General features: G+C 32.6%; 1 protein-coding gene across 2 annotated transcripts in view; it reads left to right on the plus strand.

Moving 5' to 3' along the window:
* Positions 1-19,314, plus strand: part of LOC121980448 (probable sodium/metabolite cotransporter BASS4, chloroplastic) — a 79,553-nt gene that overhangs the window by 8,772 nt on the left and 51,467 nt on the right. For both annotated transcript variants that reach the window (XM_042532482.1, XM_042532483.1), the window contains exons 3-4: positions 8,644-8,751; positions 8,837-8,904. In XM_042532482.1, coding sequence (XP_042388416.1) covers positions 8,644-8,751; positions 8,837-8,904 — 176 coding nt within the window. The remainder of the gene's footprint in view (positions 1-8,643; positions 8,752-8,836; positions 8,905-19,314) is intronic.

Consider the following 19,314-nt stretch of genomic DNA (forward strand, 5'->3'; position numbering starts at 1 on the left):
AAAAATTCTAATACATATTAATATTATTAATTTATATAAATCAGATTTTTAAATTTTATATATTATTAATTTATATTAATCAGATTTATAAATATTAAAATTTAAAAATTCTAATAAATATTAATATATTATTAATTTATATTAATCAGATTTATAAATATTACAATTCTAATAAATATTATTAATTTACATAAATCAGTTTTAAAAATATAAAAATTAAATTAAAATTTTAAAAACTCCAATAAATATTATTAATTTATATAAAACAGATTTAAAAATATAAAAAATATATTTAAAATATATATATTTTTAAATAAATATCTAATAAATTTTATTAATTAGATTAAGATATATAAAAAAAATTCTCAGACTTGTTAATGTTATCGTATGGACCGTATGATATAATTTAATTTTATTATCATATTATGTTGTTATATATAATTTTTTTAGGTTATCTGTTATTATAATGGCAAGCAATCCATCTTCGACAGCGTCTGTCACTCAACCCGAATCCGGGATTCTTAGAAGAAAGTCAAATGACATCGGATGGAGTTTGGGATATTGATTGATCCTAAGAACCTCGACAAAATTAAATGCAAGTTATGTGGAAAAACAATGTCGAGAGGAGTGTATAGGATCAAGGAACACATTGGAAATATATCTGAAAATGTATCTGGTTGTCAAAAAGTATCTCAAGAAGACAAAAATAAGTGCAAATAGGCTATTTTAGAAGGGAGAAACAGAAAGAAGAACAAAATAATAGAAGAACAAAGTTGTAGAGCAGAGGTGGCTATTTCTCTAGACAAAGAAGAAGGTTTTGAAATTGAAGGGATGAATGGAATTAAAAAACCTCTTCCACTTGGCTCCATGGATATATATGCATCAGTAATTGCTCAGAAAATGTAACTCCAAGTGGGAGTAAAATGCTTCGCCAAAAAAATATAAATGAAGCTCTTTTCAAAGAGAGAACTTAACAAGTTTAATAATATGGTGGGAGATGGGTTCATGAAAATGGAATCTCATTCAATGCTGTTGATAATGATAGCTTCAAGTAACTAATGGAGGCTGTGGGTCAATTTGGACCAGGATTCAAGCCTCCAACTCAATATCAACTTAGGGAGCCACTGTTGAAAGTCGAAGTTGAAAGAACAAAACAATTACTAAGAAACATGAAGAAGAATGGGCAAAGAATGGGTGCTCGATCATGACAGATGCATTGAGTGATAGAAAAAGAAGAAGCATCTTAAATTTGTGTGTTAATTGCAAGGAGGGTACTATATTTTTAGAGTCTAAGGAGTCTTCAGACGAGACGCATACAACTGAACTTATTTTTGAATATGTTGACAAGTGTGTTAAACAAGTAGGAGCTCATAATATTGTTTAGATTGTAACAGACAATGCCACCAACAATATGGCTGCAGCTAAATTGATGAGAGAAAAGCGACCTGGGATTTTTTGGAGTTCATGTGCAACTCACACGGTTAATCTCATGCTTGAAAGTATTGGCAAACTTCCACGATATAAAAAGGTTATTGAGCAAGCCAAGTCTTTTACTATTTTCATCTATGCTCACCATAAGACTTTGTCATTGATGAGAAGTTTCATGAAGAAGAGAGATATAGTCCGACCAGAAGTTACCAAGTTTGCATCAAATTTCCTCACATTGCGAAGTTTGATTAAAAAAAAAGCTATTTTAAGGGCCATGTTTACAAGTGATATGTGGGAGAAATGTAAATGGTCAAAAACAAACAAAGGAAAATTGACTTACTCTACAGTGATGAAGGTGAGTTTTTAGAATGGTGTGACACTTTGTTTGAAAATATTTGCTCCTTTGGTAAGAGTTCTTCGCTTGGTAGATGGAGATAGAAAGCCATCGATGGAGTTTCTATATGGGGAGTTTCTTCAAGCTAAAGAAGATATCAAGGTGGCTCTGAACAACGTGGAATCAAATTATCAGCCTATCTTAGTCATTATTAGTCAAAAATGAAAGATAGACTTGATACACCATTGCATACCATTGCCTTTTTGTCGAATCCCTATTTTTACTATAAAGATAGTTCTATTGCTCTTTATGAGGAGGTCGCGACGGGGATATTTGAATGCATAGAAATTTTGCATGCCAATGAGTTAGATCTACAAGATATAATTATTAACAAGGAATTTGCAAAATACAGAGATACGACCGGGTTATTTGGAAAAACATTGGCTGCAAAAATATGTGAAAAAAATGATGATACATTTGGTCCATGTGCATGGTGGAGTACATACGGCGCTCACACACCCAACTTACTAAGGGTGACATTGATGATACTTTCATTAACTACAAGTTTATCTGGGTGTGAAAGAAATTGGAGTATATTTGAAGGAGTAAGTTTTAAACTTTCAGTCTTTAATTAAAGTAGCTATAATTGTTAACGTTTATATTCATGTACTAACTATAATATTTACTTTCTCTCTTTTTTTTTAATTCATACAAAGAAAAGAAATAGGTTGGATGCCAACAGGTTGAACAATTTAGTATTTATCCAATTTAATGCTAGATTGTTGAACAAACAAGAAAGAGAAAAAGAAAGGAATGTCGATGTCCTTCTTACAAAAGATGCTTCAAATGCATAAGGTTGGATTGTGGATGGTGGTGAAGATAATGAAGTTGAACTAGGTTCTGGGCTCACTTGGCAAATGATTGATGAAGCAAGTGGAACAGATGAAAATCTACAACCCCGAAGAAGCTCTAGAGTGAGAGAATTTCATGAAGATGATTTTGCATCTGAAGAAGAAGAGGAGGATCACAATAATGATATTAAGTTTGTGTCCGATGAAGAACAAGTTATTGAAAATTATGGAGAAGAAGAAGTAGAATAAATATGAGTCTATAAGGTGTTATTAGTTGTGTAATTTTGAACTCATTTTGTTAAGGCGTGACTTATGTTATTCAACAATTATATTTCATTATTTTGCTTGGTGGTTCACAATGATGTAATCTTAATTGAACTCTTGCTACTATTTCTTAATGTTTTCCACCACTAAAGTTGTTTTAACTTATAACAAGGTTTTAAAATTCGAGTTGGATATATGTTCTATTGTTTATTACATGATTATAATAACTTACCGCATGTTTTACTATTCAACTGATTCTTTTGCTCGTAATTACTGAGTCTATTATATTTCCTTTGCACAAAACTGTTAGTTTTCTTTTCTAGTTTTTCATTTTTTGGTATTGGAAAGTATGCATTTATTTCAGCATACATAGTTAGATCTCCATGCTATGAAACTATTTAAGACAACATTTAGATTTGCATATGACATTCTCCACAGTCCACATAAAACAAGGGATACCGAGGAATCCGCTTAGCGGCGCCTAGTCCCCGCCTACGCACCAGCGCCTAGTGAATTTTAGAACCTTTCCATATGCATCGACATAAGCATACTTACAAGGCATCAACACACATAAGAATAGACTTAATCATGAGCATCTATATAAACATAAACGTAAGCATACTTGCATGGAATAAATATACACATAAGAATAGACTTAATCATGAGCATCAGTGTGTAAATAAGCTAAGCATGAAAATAAACATAACTACATAGGGTTAGTGAGCTCCCGGGCTAAGGACACTGGTCATAACCCCCGTCCCATTCATAAATACCAAGTTACGTAATTATATGGTTATCACCACCATGTTTCTAAAAAGAATCATAAATTGTAAAATCTTTTTAAGATAAGGTTGGATCGTTGACAGTAACTAGCTATCATCATATGGTCGATTGATCAATCTTAATTGTAAAACCATGGTACTAGGCGGCGGGACATCAGCAACCACTTTTCAATTACTGTGCCTTAGTCTATAGTTGGCGGTGTCTCCAGCAACCCTTTTATTACTGGGCCATGGTGGAAATTTGGTGTTGGACTCCCTCTGGGGCCTTGGCCCGTAAATGGGTGTTCCTCTGGGGCCTTTTTCCTTACAGTATTTCCATCAAAATCATTATCATTTTATCAAGTCAACTTACTCGATATTGGACTCCTTCTAAGGCCTTTTCCCATAAACGGGCTTCGTCTGGGGCTTTTTCCCTCACAGTATCCTCATTAAATCTTCTTCATTATCATTATCACTTTGTTACAATCAATTTACCCAATATTGGGCTCCCTCTGGGGTCTTTTCTCGTAAACGAGCTTCCTCTGGAGTCTTTTCCCTCATGGTATCCACATTAAATCTTTATCATTATCATAATTATCTTCATAGCATGTTTAATCCTAATGATTCACAAATTTAACATGTAACCTATAAATGTTATCATGATAAGATATAGGAAGCAACATAAACATATACTACCTAAACTTAGGGGGTGTTTGGTTGATGGATTTGGGAATGAGAGAATGGAATGATAGTAAAAGATAGTGTTTGGATTGTGGGTTTGAGAATGATAATTTGGAAATGATTTCTAGATTTATGGGAATCGACAAAACCCATATAACTAGGTGGGTTTCATTTTCATTCCCATTCCCATTCCCATTCCACCTTACTATCAAATCCATGCCCATAGTCATTCCCATCATTTAACCAAACGTCACCTTAGAATTCCGTAATTTACTTCTAACACATTAAGGTATCATAATCAGCATAAGTAGAACATGAATATAAACTTAAGCACAAGAGTGCAAATTCATAACACAAGCTTAAGCATAGACTTGTGCATCGACATAGCATGAGCATGCATAGCGCAACTCAGACATGACATAATCATAAACCTAAACGGAAGCATGCAAATTCATATCATAAGCTTAAGTATAGACTTGTGCATCAACATAACATGAGCATGCATAGCAACTTAGACATGGTATAATCATAAACCTAAACGTAAGCATGCAAATTCATATCATAAGATTAAGCATAGACTTGTGCATCAACATAGTATGAGTATGCATTGCAACTTAGACATGGCATAATCATAAACCTAAACGTAAGCATGCAAATTTATATAATACCTATAGCCTACTAAACTATCATGATGTGAAGCAAGAGTAAGCACAAGCACACTAAGCAAATTCCAAAACTTACAAATTTATAGGAGCTAACATGATATCACCTTCTTAAACATAAAAGAGCATAAGGAGCTATTAAATCTAAAACCTACAAATTATACAATATCTCTAGAGCATCAAGGATAGAAAGCCAGTATAAGGACCTAAACATGATTGTAAGGAAAAGACATGATTTATAGCTTAACTCGTTGAACCCCAAGGATCCTAAACTTGCATCCCGTTAATGAGTTAATAAGGTTATTGATTTCCTAACATTTTTCATGATATAAACCGAAATTTAAGCTATAACATGTGATATTAAACAACTAGCATGTCAACGACATCATTCAATGACCTTACTAACATGAAATATGAAGATCTCCACATATTTTTACAGTATTTAAGTAACCATAAATTTTGATGAAACATCCTAAAATATTCTCTATACAATAATCATGAGTTCCATAATTTTAAGGGTCATTGTATACGTCAATAAAATGAAGAAACTACATAAAATGTTAAAACTACAAACAAGGATCTGATTTAATGAAGAAGGAAGAATCCTAACGTTTTCACCGGTGATTAAATGACATTAAATTCAGATTTAATTCACCTAAATGTTCTCCATATAGTAACCATGAGTTCTCTAAGTTTAAGGGTCATTATATGCATCAATAGAATGAAGAAACTATATGAAATGTTAAAATAACAAGCAATGTTCCGATTTCATGAAGTATGAAGGAACCTAACATTTTCACAGCAATTAAATGACATGAAATTCGGATTTAATTCACCTAAATGTTCTCCATAAAGTAACCATGAGTTCTCTAATTTTTAGGGTCATTATATGCATCAAAAGAATGAAGAAACTACATGAAATGTTAAAACAACAAACAATATTCCGATTTCATGAAATATGAAGGAACCTAACATTTTCACCAGCAATAAAATGACATTAAATTTGGATTTAATTCACCTAAATGTTCTCTATACAGTAACCATGAGTTCTCTAATTTTAGGGGTCGTTGTATGAATCAAAAGAATGAAGAAATTACATAAAATGTTAAAACTACAAACAATGGTTTGATTTCATGAGGTATGATGTATCCTAATGTTTTCACTAGTAGTTAAATGGTGTTAAATTCATATTAATTCACCTAAACATTCTCTATACATGTCCCTTAATTTTACATATTATAAGAAAGATTTTAAGCAACTAGAAGACCAAGAACATGCACAAACTTGTAAAGTAGAAACATGATGGACAACCTTAGCTTTCAAATTTAGTGAGAAAACTATCCCTTCTAGAAATCCGAAATCCTCTATTCATGCAAACCATTCGAAGCTTAGGAAACGAACATAAACTAGGGAATCATTCTTAAAATAAACAGCCATAAAAATCAATCTATAAACCCGAAGTGCACTAATTATTGCAACTAACTGCAACATAATGTAAGTAGGGAACATGCCTTTGAATCTTTAGCTATTACCCCCACTTCTTGTCTTCCCTTGGAGCTATGGAACTAGTGGAACTTGGTGAGGGTGAGGGGCTTGGGGCTGGCGGAAATCAAAAAGATAAGGTGGAGTTTTATATGAGGGTTTTATAAGGTGGGGGTATTACGACTTGTTCTAAATCTTATCCACTAAATCATGTAAATTTTCATACTAGATAGATTTTATAAATGCCAAGTCTTATATATTTTTTTACATGTTATACATGTTATGTATATATCTATATTAATCCTTTATTTAATTTTATGTACACAATATAAATTTAATACTTGACTTCTATATTGATTAGATATAAAATTTTATAAGTCTCTAATAATTTTATACATATTTATATTCTACTATTTTTTTAAATATAATTGATTAATAAATTTGTAATTAAATCTAAATTATTCTTAATTGAGCAATTGAGTTTTAAAGAGATGGAGCTTTGTCTAAATTTTATCCATTAAGTCATATAAATTTTATTATACTTAGTCATAAAAATTTATATTCATATGTTATATAAATTTTTATCTACCTATCAAGTCTTATAACTTTTATAATATTAAGTCTTGTATAATTTATTTTTATTATATATATAAAAATTTATATCCCTATGTTTTATAAATTTTTATCTACACACAAAGTCTTTATAATTTTTATTCATAATAAAAATTTATTATGAATTAAGTTATATAAATTTTTATATATTTACTAAATCATATAATTTATATAAAAATTTATATACATGGATTATATAAATTTTTATATACACATTTGTTTTTTAATTATTTTATATATTTATATTCAAATTCCATAAATATAAACTAACTTAATTAATTAAATTTGACTACCTACATCTATTTAAATTAAATAAATTCTTAATTAAATCTGAAATAATCAAATAAATCCTTTTAATTAAATAAATTCTGAATTCTAATTAAATTACAATTAATCTAATAAATCTACTTAATTAAATAGATCCAAATTCTAATTAAACTGCAATTAATTCAATAAATATCCTTAATTAAATAAATTTGAATTCTAATTAAATTATAATTTAATCAAATAAATCCCCTTAATTAAATAAGTTGTTTCGGACACTATATTGTGTGTTAATATTCTTTAATTAATAATATTAGTTAAGTAATAATATTATTTAGCTTATAGTAAATCAACATGTAGTCAATAAGTTATTAAGTAAATCTAAGTATGTATTGATTAACTTGAAGTAAATAATAATAAAAAATTTTGTAATTTATACTTGAATAGTTAAATAGCCGACTCCACCTACTTGGATAAAGCTTGATAGTTATTGTTGTATGCTTGAATAGTTAAATCAATTATATATATTATAGACAAATTTAACCATCAAATTAGTTATATTTAATTACCACATCTTTTAAAAGTTAACCACTAAGTTATTGTATTCATATTATTGAATGGAAGAGGATTTAAGTAGAGCTAGTTCAAAATCATCTTGGCTTGCTTTGGCAAAAGTACCAACATCGTATCATCAAGTTGAACATGGAAGTATGTGCCTGAATGATACTGTTAACCTTGACCAAGCTTATGTTATTCCTCTTTAATGTAATAAAAAAATAGATTAATTAATTTGAATATTATTAGAGATATAGTTTCACCCGAAATAGTGGGGGCAAACATGGTTTGATGATGGTCTCGTTATCCTTCACCAAACTAGTTTATGAGCTGTTCTAGAAATCCATTTTGTTGAATGATACAAACATCACAAAATGCAACCTAATTCATGATGAAATTACTCCTTTTTTTGCATGCTCATAACCATATATCAGTACTAATTCTCCGATATTTTGGTTCTTAACCAAATGTTATTAATACTTCTAAGACATTTTGGTTCCTCCTACATATAGATAGCATTTTAGATGATCTATATTTCTGTTTTAACTTATTGAGTGTTTTCTGGTTTTGCTGTAATCTCCTTCAGTTATTGGATGCATATGGTTGTATCTTAGTCTTTTTGTTGCTGTATCACTTCCTACATGCCCATGCATTAATTTCTCTTTTAATTTGGTAATACAACATTCCATTTTGAATTACATCTATAAAAAACAGTCACTCTAATTCTTTCTCCTTTCTTCTTTCTACAGCTCTTCTAAGTGGGATAGCTCTTGGACTTGCAAATCCAACTCTTGGCTGTGTTGCACACAAGTTCTCGTTGTCTAAATTTAGTACTTTTGGTATATTTTTTCTTTCGGGTGAGCTGCAAATAATGGAGATTGTCCTTATTTCTACTAAGCTAGTTAGAGAGTGTGCTTCTTGAAAACCTTCTTTGTAATGCAGGGATTATGTTGCGCAGTAGAGAGCTTGGTGCAGCTGTAGAAGCTTGGCCTGCAGGGCTTTTTGGTCTAGTATGATCTCATTTTGCTTCATTGTATTATACATAAGGTTCTTGCTTGATTTTATCAGAATATTATGTATTAATTTATAAGAAGCTAATAGAAACAACCTTTTGTTATCATCCTCTCATTAGATAGTTATGCACTTGTGAAATGGGTTAGTACTAAATATAATTTGTACTTTCATCTTAGACAAGTTTATCATGTCTTTCATTTATTTGTTGAAGGCTCAAAATATTATTATATGTGACCATGGCGAAGTTTTGATCACTAGCATCACTTTAAATCATTCTAAGATCTAACTTAAATGAGTTTTGATCTATAGGACTCTGCATACTTACCTCGAAACATAAGCCTATAACAATTAAAAAGTCCATTGAATTAAAATTTTAGAGCAACAAATTACAACATAATAACAAACTTCTCAACTTATAATTATACTATCGTAATAGCAAAATGAGTGTCATGAATATGTATTGGTTGTGTGGTATCCTACTGAGATAATCTTATAGTTTTCGTGACCCAACAACAACAACAACAAAAATCACTACCAAATCTTCTCTTAGTGAGGTCGACTATATGGATTCTCTAACACCATTAGACTCTATCCTCTACTATATCATCATATATATTTAAATAAATTTTATCCTATTTTATTATTGTTAATCAAGTCTTTTTTTTTCTTGTTTAATGTGCACATTTGACATAATTTTAGATCGCCTGATTGGTGTATTTATTAGTTGTCTAAGTAGATATCTATACCATCTATGTGTCTCTTGAAATTTCTTTCAATTGGCGTAACATCGACTTTCTCTCTAATATTCTCATTTATTATTCTATTAATCTTTATATGTCCACACATCCACCTTAACATTATCATCTTGATATGTCTCTCACCTTCTACTTATGTGCTTGAGTTATAGCTCAACTATAGATTAAAATCTCATGCCATACCATGCAAACAGACGAAACATTTTGTTCCTCCCACTGACTGACACTAACATGAGGCCCTGCGACAGGCGCGGAGGAGTTGCGCGAGCCTCAGGCCTTAGTGGAGGTGTCGTGCGAGCCTCGCGACCTCCGCTAAGGCATTACACGAGCCCTACGGTCGTCGCAGAGGCGATCGTCGCAGGCGTTACACGAGCCTTAAGGTCGTCGCGGAGGTGTCAAGGCTGACAGGAGGTTTTTTTTTGCGCGAGAGAAATTTTAATTTCTTATATTAATAATTTCAATCAACTCTTAACTATACCAGAGATAATCTAAATAGGATTAATTAAACCCTAATAAAATTATCTCATTATTTCATTAATTTATTATTTTTTATTTTAAAAATATTTATGTTTTTTTTTATATTTTTAGTTAATATATTTTATATTTAAAATTATATCAAAACTATATCGGCACGACACGACCGATTATAAACTGAAACTCTGATACGACTGAAAATTTTAAATCATGAGCCCAACCTTCATCTCCTATAATATAGTTTAATTGCCGTTTTGTAAAATTTCCCTGAGTTTTATTAGTACTTTGCAATTAACAAAAAACACCATCTCTTCTATTTCAACCATCCTATTTGTATTCTATGCAAGACATTTTTCTCAACTCCTTCGTCCTTTTGTAAAAACATTCCTAAATAATTAAAGCTCTCTTAGTTTCTCATCGTTTCGCATCTTAACAATTATTATACTACGCCTAATATTACTAAACTCAAATTCCTTATATTATATTTTTATTCTACTAAGCCTAAATCTTTTCATTTATATTGTTTTTTGATAATATCAGAGTGTAACATTTACTCCTTCACGTGCCTTATCTACAAAAATAACATCGTTTAGAAAGATGTACTATAGTAACATATCTCATGACTAGTATAAAAAAAAAAGCACTTGAGTTAATCTTCGACGTAATTCCATCTTTTTAGAGAATGCTTTGGTTAATTCGTATGAAGTTTTTACTCTTGTCTTTACATCCTCATACTTATCCTTAATTATTTCAATATACTCTACACTAATACCTTTCTTTTTTAGAATTCTCTATATATTTTTTCTTGGAACTTCGTCATAATTTTTTTCTAAGTCGACAAATAACATGTGTAAGTCTTGCTTCTTTTCCTGATTGTTTGAGGAGATATATAATTTCTATTATCAACCTTCTAGCTTGAATCCAAATAGATTTCTTGTTACCGTCGTCTCCTTAATTTTTTATTACTTGTCCTAATATTTTATGTTATGACTCATTAGTTTAATACTCTAATAATTCGCACAATTTTGTATGTTTTCTTTTTTTTTTTATTATAAAGGGGACTAGACTACTAACTCTCCATTGATGAGATATTTTTTTCATTTTTAATATCAGGTTGGATAACTTAATAAACAATTCAATATCCTGGTTCCCTAGGCACTTTCATACCTTTATCATAATATCATATGGTCCTACCATTTTTTTTTTCATTTTGCATCCATTTAAAATCTTCTATACTTTTAAATTTTGAATTTTTTGATAAAAACTTAAATTTCTATATTCTTTTGACTTACTTAAATTACCGAAGTTAAGTTAGTCACGTAAATCTTTATTAAAAAATTAAGGAAAATACTTTTTCCATTGGTCTTTTATTTTCTTATCATTTGCTAGTACCTTATTGCAATTATCTTTATTAATCTTATTTGGGGTTAGATCTCTTATTTTCCTCTCTCACTTTAGCTATACTAAAGTATCCCTTCCCCTTCTTTTGTATTTAACAGTAGGTATAAGCATTTAAAAATTTTATTTTTGGCTTCACTCATTGCTTTCTTTGCCTCTTTCTTAGCTATTCCATACTTTTTAAAGTTTCTTCATTGTTACAAGTGTACAATAACTTATACGCAAGTCATCTTTCCGTCATTTTTTACTATACTTTCTCGTTCCATCACGAAGATTTTTTACTTGGTGGTGCACGTTTTTTTTTGACTCACCTAGTATGCTCTTGACCATTATTTTCAAATTTAATATTATCTTTCCTTTGTTGTATTCGAGTCGCCATGTGTTTCTTCTACTACTTGACTCCTACCCTTTCCTTAAACGCATGCTACTTCCTGTCTTTGAACTTCCACCACTTGATAATAGATAGAAGCCGTGCACGTTTTTCTTCTATTGGAGCAAAAGGTGATAACGCTCACCCCAGGCGCCTAGTATTGCTGGCCCTCAGCTAGATATAGGCAGGTAAATCACGGGGGGCATTTTGCCCTAGCACAACGACCCTTTACATTGGGGAGGTCAGACACCTAAAGGGGAATTGACTGCAAGACCTATTGGAGCAACCACCCTTGTAGTTACAAACTGTGCTAACTTGTGGGGGGTAACAATTGGTCAAAAATAAAATGTTTTTCTTCTATTGATATTTTGTTTGAGGCGTATATCTAACACTACTAATTTATATTGGTAGTTAATTTTTTTTAGAGATGATCTTCAATTTTTATAAATCTTTCTATCATTCTTCTTAATCATAAAAAAGAGTCAATTTGTGACTTATTATTCTTTTTTAAAACAAAACCAAGTGTTTTTTTTTCTTGAAAAACATAGTAGGTATTATAGGTTCACATGTTATTACAAAATTCAATATATTTTTCCTTCATTTCTTGTTCCAAAATCATAATCTATATGCACCTTATTATATTTTTTATCTCTTACTCTACATGCTCATATAGATTTCTTCCTTCTGATATGGGTTATGATGGAGCAGCCTGGCAAATGAAGTAAGGGTCATGGTCGAGAAAGATAGGAGGGATATATAGCTTGGTGAACGTATGAGTAATAGGATGAGGAACGACCAAATAAAAGCCTTTTTGCACGTGCTCGGTCAGGTAAAGCCTGACCAGCGTAAAGGTATTTAATCTTATATATAACTTTTAGTATATTATCGGTCGAATTAAGGCCGAGCGAGCAGTAATATGCTTACAGGCGCTCGGTCAGGCAAAAGCCTGATCGGACGTAAAAGTATTTAACCTTATATATAACTTTTAGTATATTATCGGTCGAATGAAGGCTGAGTGAGTACTAATATGCTTACAGGCGCTCGGTCAGGCAAAACCTGACCGAGCGTAAAGATATTTGACCTTGTAAAACTTTTAGTATATTATCGGTCGAATGAAGACCGAGCGAGCATTAATATGCTTACAGGTTGGACAAAGCCCGACCGAGCGTAAAGGCATTTGACCTTGTAAAGCTTTTAGTATATTATCGGCCAAGTGAAGGCCGAGCGAGCATTCAATGTGTTTATAGGCGCTCAGTCAGGCTTTGCCTGATCGGGCATAAAGGTATTTAACCTTATATATAACTTTTAGTATATTATCGGTCGAATGAAAGTCGAGCGAGCACTAATATGCTTACAGACGCTTGGTTAGGCAAAACCCGACCGAGCATAAAGGTATTTGACCTTGTAAATCTTTTAGTATATTACCGGCCGAGCGAAGACCGAGCGAGCATCAATGTGCTTACAGGCGCTTGGTCAGGCAAAGCCCGACCAGACGTAAAGGTATTTAACCTTATATATAACTTTAGTATATTATCGGTCGAATGAAGGTCGAGCGAGCACTAATATGTTTACAGGCGCTTGGTCAGGCAAAGCCCGACCGAGCGTAAAGGTATTTGACCTTGTAAAACTTTTAGTATATTACCGGCCGAGCGAAGGTTGAGCGAGCATCAATGTGCTTATAGGCGCTCGGTCTGGCAAAGACCGACCGAGCGTAGAGGTATTTAACATTGTAAAGCTTTTAGTATATTACCGATCGAGTGAAGGTTGAGCGAGCATCAATGTGCTTACAGGCGCTCGGTTAGGCAAAGCCTGACCGAGCATAAAGGTATTTAACCTTATATATAACTTTTAGTATATTATCGGTCGAATGAAGGCCGAGCGAGCACAGTGTGTGTATAGGCGCTCGGCCAGGCAAAACCTGAGGGCGCTCAGCCTTATAAAGCTCATAGACATTCTTGGTCGAAACATGCTTAACAGAAGGTATTCTTAAGGTATTTTCAATATATACACGACCGACTTGAATGATCGGTCGAGACATGCTTAACAGAAGTATATAAGTATGATAGCTTGATAAATTTGGCGGGAAGTATCTTCTAGAAGCTTCTTCAGTTATAGTAACGTGTTCCTATGCATATCTCATCATAAATATGAGTCACAAACGACAAAAGAGGTACATCTGGGGTAAAAAAAGATTCCTTAAAGGATTATTGCACGAAGCTTAAAAGGTGGCTTTAACAAACCGGGGACCATTTCATGACTACGGAGGTTACATGAGATATTATAAAAAGGGAGATCCTCTCCGTTGGCAAGGTAAGCAAATTCTAACATTCAAATTCTGTTTCTAAGTACTTCAGTTACTGTACTTCTTTTACTTCTTCTTCTTCCACCTTTGAGAGAGAGACTGACTTGAGCATCGGAGGGCCTAGCCAGGGATCCCCACCCGGTCTTAGGTCACTAACGCTTTGTTGGCTCATCTCATTGTGCATAGGATCGTTGAGGAGCTTTTCCAGATCTTCAAGAGTTCGTCTTCATCGAAAACTGCCATTCACCGGAGCCAGCGCACCACCTCGCAGATTTCAGATAGGATCAATCTCATTGATGAAATTTTTTTGTACTACCTCATTTAGGTCTTCACAATAGTTATTAAAGGAGCTCACAAGCGAGCCTCTTGCGCCTGGTCACCTTAAGTGCGCACCTTGTTAGAGGTGATAACCACACTTGTGGCACGATTTTTCTCTCCTCATTGAAGGGAGACGTACATATACAAATCAGGCCTAACAATACTTTTTAAAGCTCATCCCATATCTTTAATTACCCTTTTAATTAATTACGTAGCATGCATGCAACACTTATTTCTTTGCTTGTGAATGAAACTAAAGTGATTTTGAACACGTAAGTATAAATATTTAAGGAAATTTAAATAAATTTATTATAAAAGATAAATTAAAATAATTTTTTGTTTTGTGTGAAGCTTCATTCCCAAAGATGAAATAGGTTGAAGCAAAAAAGACTAAATGATTTAATTTCTATTAAGTATAATAAGATTTTGAAGAGGAGCCTTGGCACAACGCTAAAGTTGCCCGTGTGACCCGGAGGGGGTTCGAGTTTTGGAAATAGCCTTTTGTAAAGTAGGATAAGACTGTGCACAATAAATCCTTCCTCAGGATTCTGCATTGACAGGAACTTCATACATCAAATTGCCCTTTATTTTATAAGTATAATAGAACTTTGAAGCATCGATATGATATGCATTGTAGATTCTATTTCTTTGAATGAAATAGATTATATCAATGAATGGTTGATGGGGGATTGAATGATAACACTAATGTAGAAAATGATTTAGTATTTGATGATGACAATTTAACTTAGAGTGAAGTTGCATGAGGTGAAGATGCTTACAGTTTCAGATCTCGAGTTTCATCTTTTTTAAAAGAAGTTAGGACAACTACATCAAAAGGAACTAATAGAAGATTTTTTACGAGTCAACTTGTTGATGAAGAGGAATAAAGTGGTCTTGAAGAAACTAATGAAGATTCAACTATACAAATCTGAAACATTGGCGGTGATGATGATAATGATAAGATTGAGGAAGATGATGAAGATTTTGATTATTTAGATATTTAAAGTTTTTTTCTTTAATTTGAATTATGCATTTATGCATATAACATATTTATTTGTTAGTGAATTTTATATTTATATTATTCTTTTAATATTTTATGGACTATAATTTTGTTAGTGAAATATTTTGGCAAATTTTTTTTATATATGTTTGAATTGTAAAAATTTATACAGTACCTTACTTCGGTAAGATGTGCACCTTAACTTGCACTATGCTCCTTAGGCCCTATAACACCTATCCGCTTTTGGACGCCATCTCTGGAATTAAGGGCAACAACATGATTGAGAGGTCTACCAACTTGGATTGGTATAAGGCCCCACCCTCAGCTCTCGACTTGATCAATGAACTGAAGAGGTCCACAAATAAACCCTTCAGTTCCCTCTTTAGGATGTGTATAAAATTGGTGGTATTGGTACTGTTCTAGTTGGACGAGTGCCCTCAAGCCTATCATAGTTGTTACATTTGGTCCAATTGGTTTGACTACTTTAGTCAAGTCGAGTAAGAAGTATTTGAGGGACATGAAGATGGATAAGAACAGTGTCCACGATGTCGTGCTCATCAGCAGATCAACAAGGATTCTGAAAGTCCAATAGCTAGTAGATTTTGTATATTTGGTGCAGATGAACTTCCTCCTGGGCTACCAGTTAATACTATTCTAAATTCGAGGATAAATTTTCTCTACCTTGGAATGAATAATGTGGGAACTGAAAAATTTTATTACTATTTCGAATAGTTTTCATTTTTGGTAATTTTTGGATTTTTGGTATTTAGAGTATTTTTGGTAATTTCTAATTTTTACAAATTAGGATTTTGGGTCTATATAAGGGAGTTTTTGATTAATAAGAATTTGCGACCGCGTTATTTCTTCCCAAACATTGAGTTTGGTTGGCTATCTCCTAGCATTCTACGGAATCAACAGGGTTTAGAAGCTCACTTCCCATATTCGTGCGCGAATCATCAGAACCGATAGCTATCCGTTGCGTCAGTTGGTATTAGAGCGAGATTGATCTTATGGAGTCGGTCGCTGTCTCCTTCAGGAATGACGAGTTTTACCTTTTTATTTCCTGGTATTCGTGCACGAATCAATAGAGTTTAGAAGCTTGCTTCTGGTATTTGTATGCAAATCAATGGATTCAATAACTTTTTGTTGCATCATCATAGCGAAGTTGATCTTATGGAGTCAATCATCATCTCCTTCAAGAATGATAAGTTTTGCTGTTCTATTTCTTGGTTTTTGTGCATGAATCACATAATTTAGAAGATTGCTTCTGTTATTCATACGCGAATCAACAAATTCAATAGCTTTCTGCTGTATCTCACCAAGAAGACCGTAATGCGTTGCTAAAGCTCCTTCTGATGATATGACTAGCAATTCAAGGGTAATTTTCTTCACCATCGGGAGAATGATGCAGGAGGATCCGAATATCTTTCATACTATTTGTAATAAGTTTTGAGTTTTTTGATATTTAAGGTATTTTTGATAATTTTCGTCTTTTGTATTTTTAGATTGAGAGTCCGTTTAGTGATTTTAGGATTACGAGTATTTTTCTTTTCTTTACAAGTTAGGAATTAGGGTTTATATGTTAGAATTTCTTTCCGTTGTTTGTGTAGGGTGTGGAGTCTATATAAACAATTATTTGGGTTGATATAAAAGAAGGTTTTGATTAATAAGAATTTGCGGCTACGCTATTTCTTCTCAAATGTCGAGTTTGATTGTCTATCTCTTTGGCATTATGTGGAATCAACAGGGTTTAGAAGATTGCTTCTGATATTCATGCGTGAATCAACGGAATCGATAGTTATCTGCCGCATCATCTATCATCTTTGTCTTCTCTCCTATTCATTTTATCTCTTGTAAATATAAAATATTAATTGTTCTCCTAATCATCATATTCACTATCTCTATTACTTTATTAGTGAACGTTCTTATGTTCCATGTTTCAAATCTAAAATAATTAATATTCCTATAATGTTTATTTTTATTGAACTTATAGTGTGAGAACTCATGCATATTTAACATTACATCCAAATTCTCATAAAGATACAACGATCCTTGTTGAGACGTTGCAATCATTGTTGCAATCATATTCTGCAATGTGTTCTTTCCGGAGATAATCTAGCATTAATACAATAGTTTAGTGAATCCATTCATATAACATTCACATGTGTTTGACGCTGATTGTCAACTTAATGCAACCTTCAATCTTTTTCATCTGGGATTGAGATTGACGATTTTTAGTTTTCAAGACCTATATTAATTTTTTTTTTGCAGTTTGATATTATAATTGATTTTTATTTATGTCCATAAATGTTTTTTGGTTGACCAATGAGAGTTGGACTTGAATTGAAACTTAGAATAAATATAAGTACATTTCATTTTCTCCAATTTTAGTATTACTTCTCTTTGGTATTCATGTTGTTTTAGTTAGTGGATCTCCTCTTCTCCTCTCTTTTTTTATTATTTTGTCTCCCTTATGATTGATAAAAGGAATTGAAGGATGAATCATGAGAAAATAAATCTTTTGTCTCATTTGGTACCATCCATTTTCCTCTCCTCTCTTTTTATTACATCTTTGATTGAATTGAAGGATTAGTCATGGAAGGAAAATCTTTCTTTCTTATTTTCGAGCAGTACTGACCAAAATACGTCTTGCCTTGACTCAGTCTCTACCACTTAAACCATGTTTGCATAGACAACTAAATGCTATTTTACCTATGCCAACATGATATTGTCATCGGTTGATAACACACACAACATGTCTTGGCTAGCCGACTTGTAATACTCTATCAAGTTTTCCATGCCTTAAAGTGTGGCAGTTGCTATATCTTTCTTTTTAGTTAACTGATTTATACCAAGATTTAACATCGTATGCCCTACCAAAGTTTTGGTCTTCAATTAGAATGATATGTTTCGGTGTTGAGCTGTGCTGTATTGTGTTAACACAATGCAGATTGACACACTTCCAAGTGTGTTGAGATGAATTCAATTTACTAGTTTGGTTCTAGAGTGACATCAGGGATTCCAGAATTCATCAACTGTTATTTGCTTGACACAATATAAAAGTGATTTATGGTCGTAAATTTCATGGTATAATACCTTATACCAGGGTGCACAAGTTTGAGCACCCGAGCGAAAGACCCTGGGAAGATTAGGTCTTAGGGGACCGTCGTCACCTTAGAGATGAATGGGCCGGATAACTATAATGGCATGAAGGCCTCCACGGGCCGATAAAAGAACATGGGCTAGAATAGAGGGAGAGTCATGATGAATATGCAACGGTTACGCTGATAGTTACTCGCGACGATTGAGAAAGAGATGGTTAGTATAAAAGGGCGATCAATCTTCGGAGAAAGGGGATATTTTTTCTTTTTTGAAAGATTGTCTTTCTTTTCAACAAATTGGAAAGGGTGCAAAGATTGGTTGTGGTTAAATTCTCGGCAAACAGTCCCCAGAGAAAGGGGAGATTTATTCTTTTCTGAGAGATTGTCTTTCTTTTCAACAAGTCAGAAAGGGAGCAAAGATCGGTTGTGGTTAAATTCTCCTTGTCCTTGACTCAAATTAATCTGTGGTCTAGCCATATTCGGGGATTCGAGGAGTAAGGGGAAGGGGATTAGACCACATGAATACCCATTAGTTTCTGTAAAAGTTATATGTATCTTCCCTTTTGGTTAAAGACTTAACAATTTATGATGTTGGAACACCTGAAATCCTGTGAATTTCATCTGTGAAGCTTCTTAAAGTGTTTAGAAGCTTGGATGTCTCCTATGAGAGTTGGAGCTCCATGTTCTG

This window comes from Zingiber officinale, chromosome 5A (genome assembly GCF_018446385.1).
Source record: "Zingiber officinale cultivar Zhangliang chromosome 5A, Zo_v1.1, whole genome shotgun sequence".
Lineage (NCBI taxonomy): Eukaryota > Viridiplantae > Streptophyta > Magnoliopsida > Zingiberales > Zingiberaceae > Zingiber > Zingiber officinale.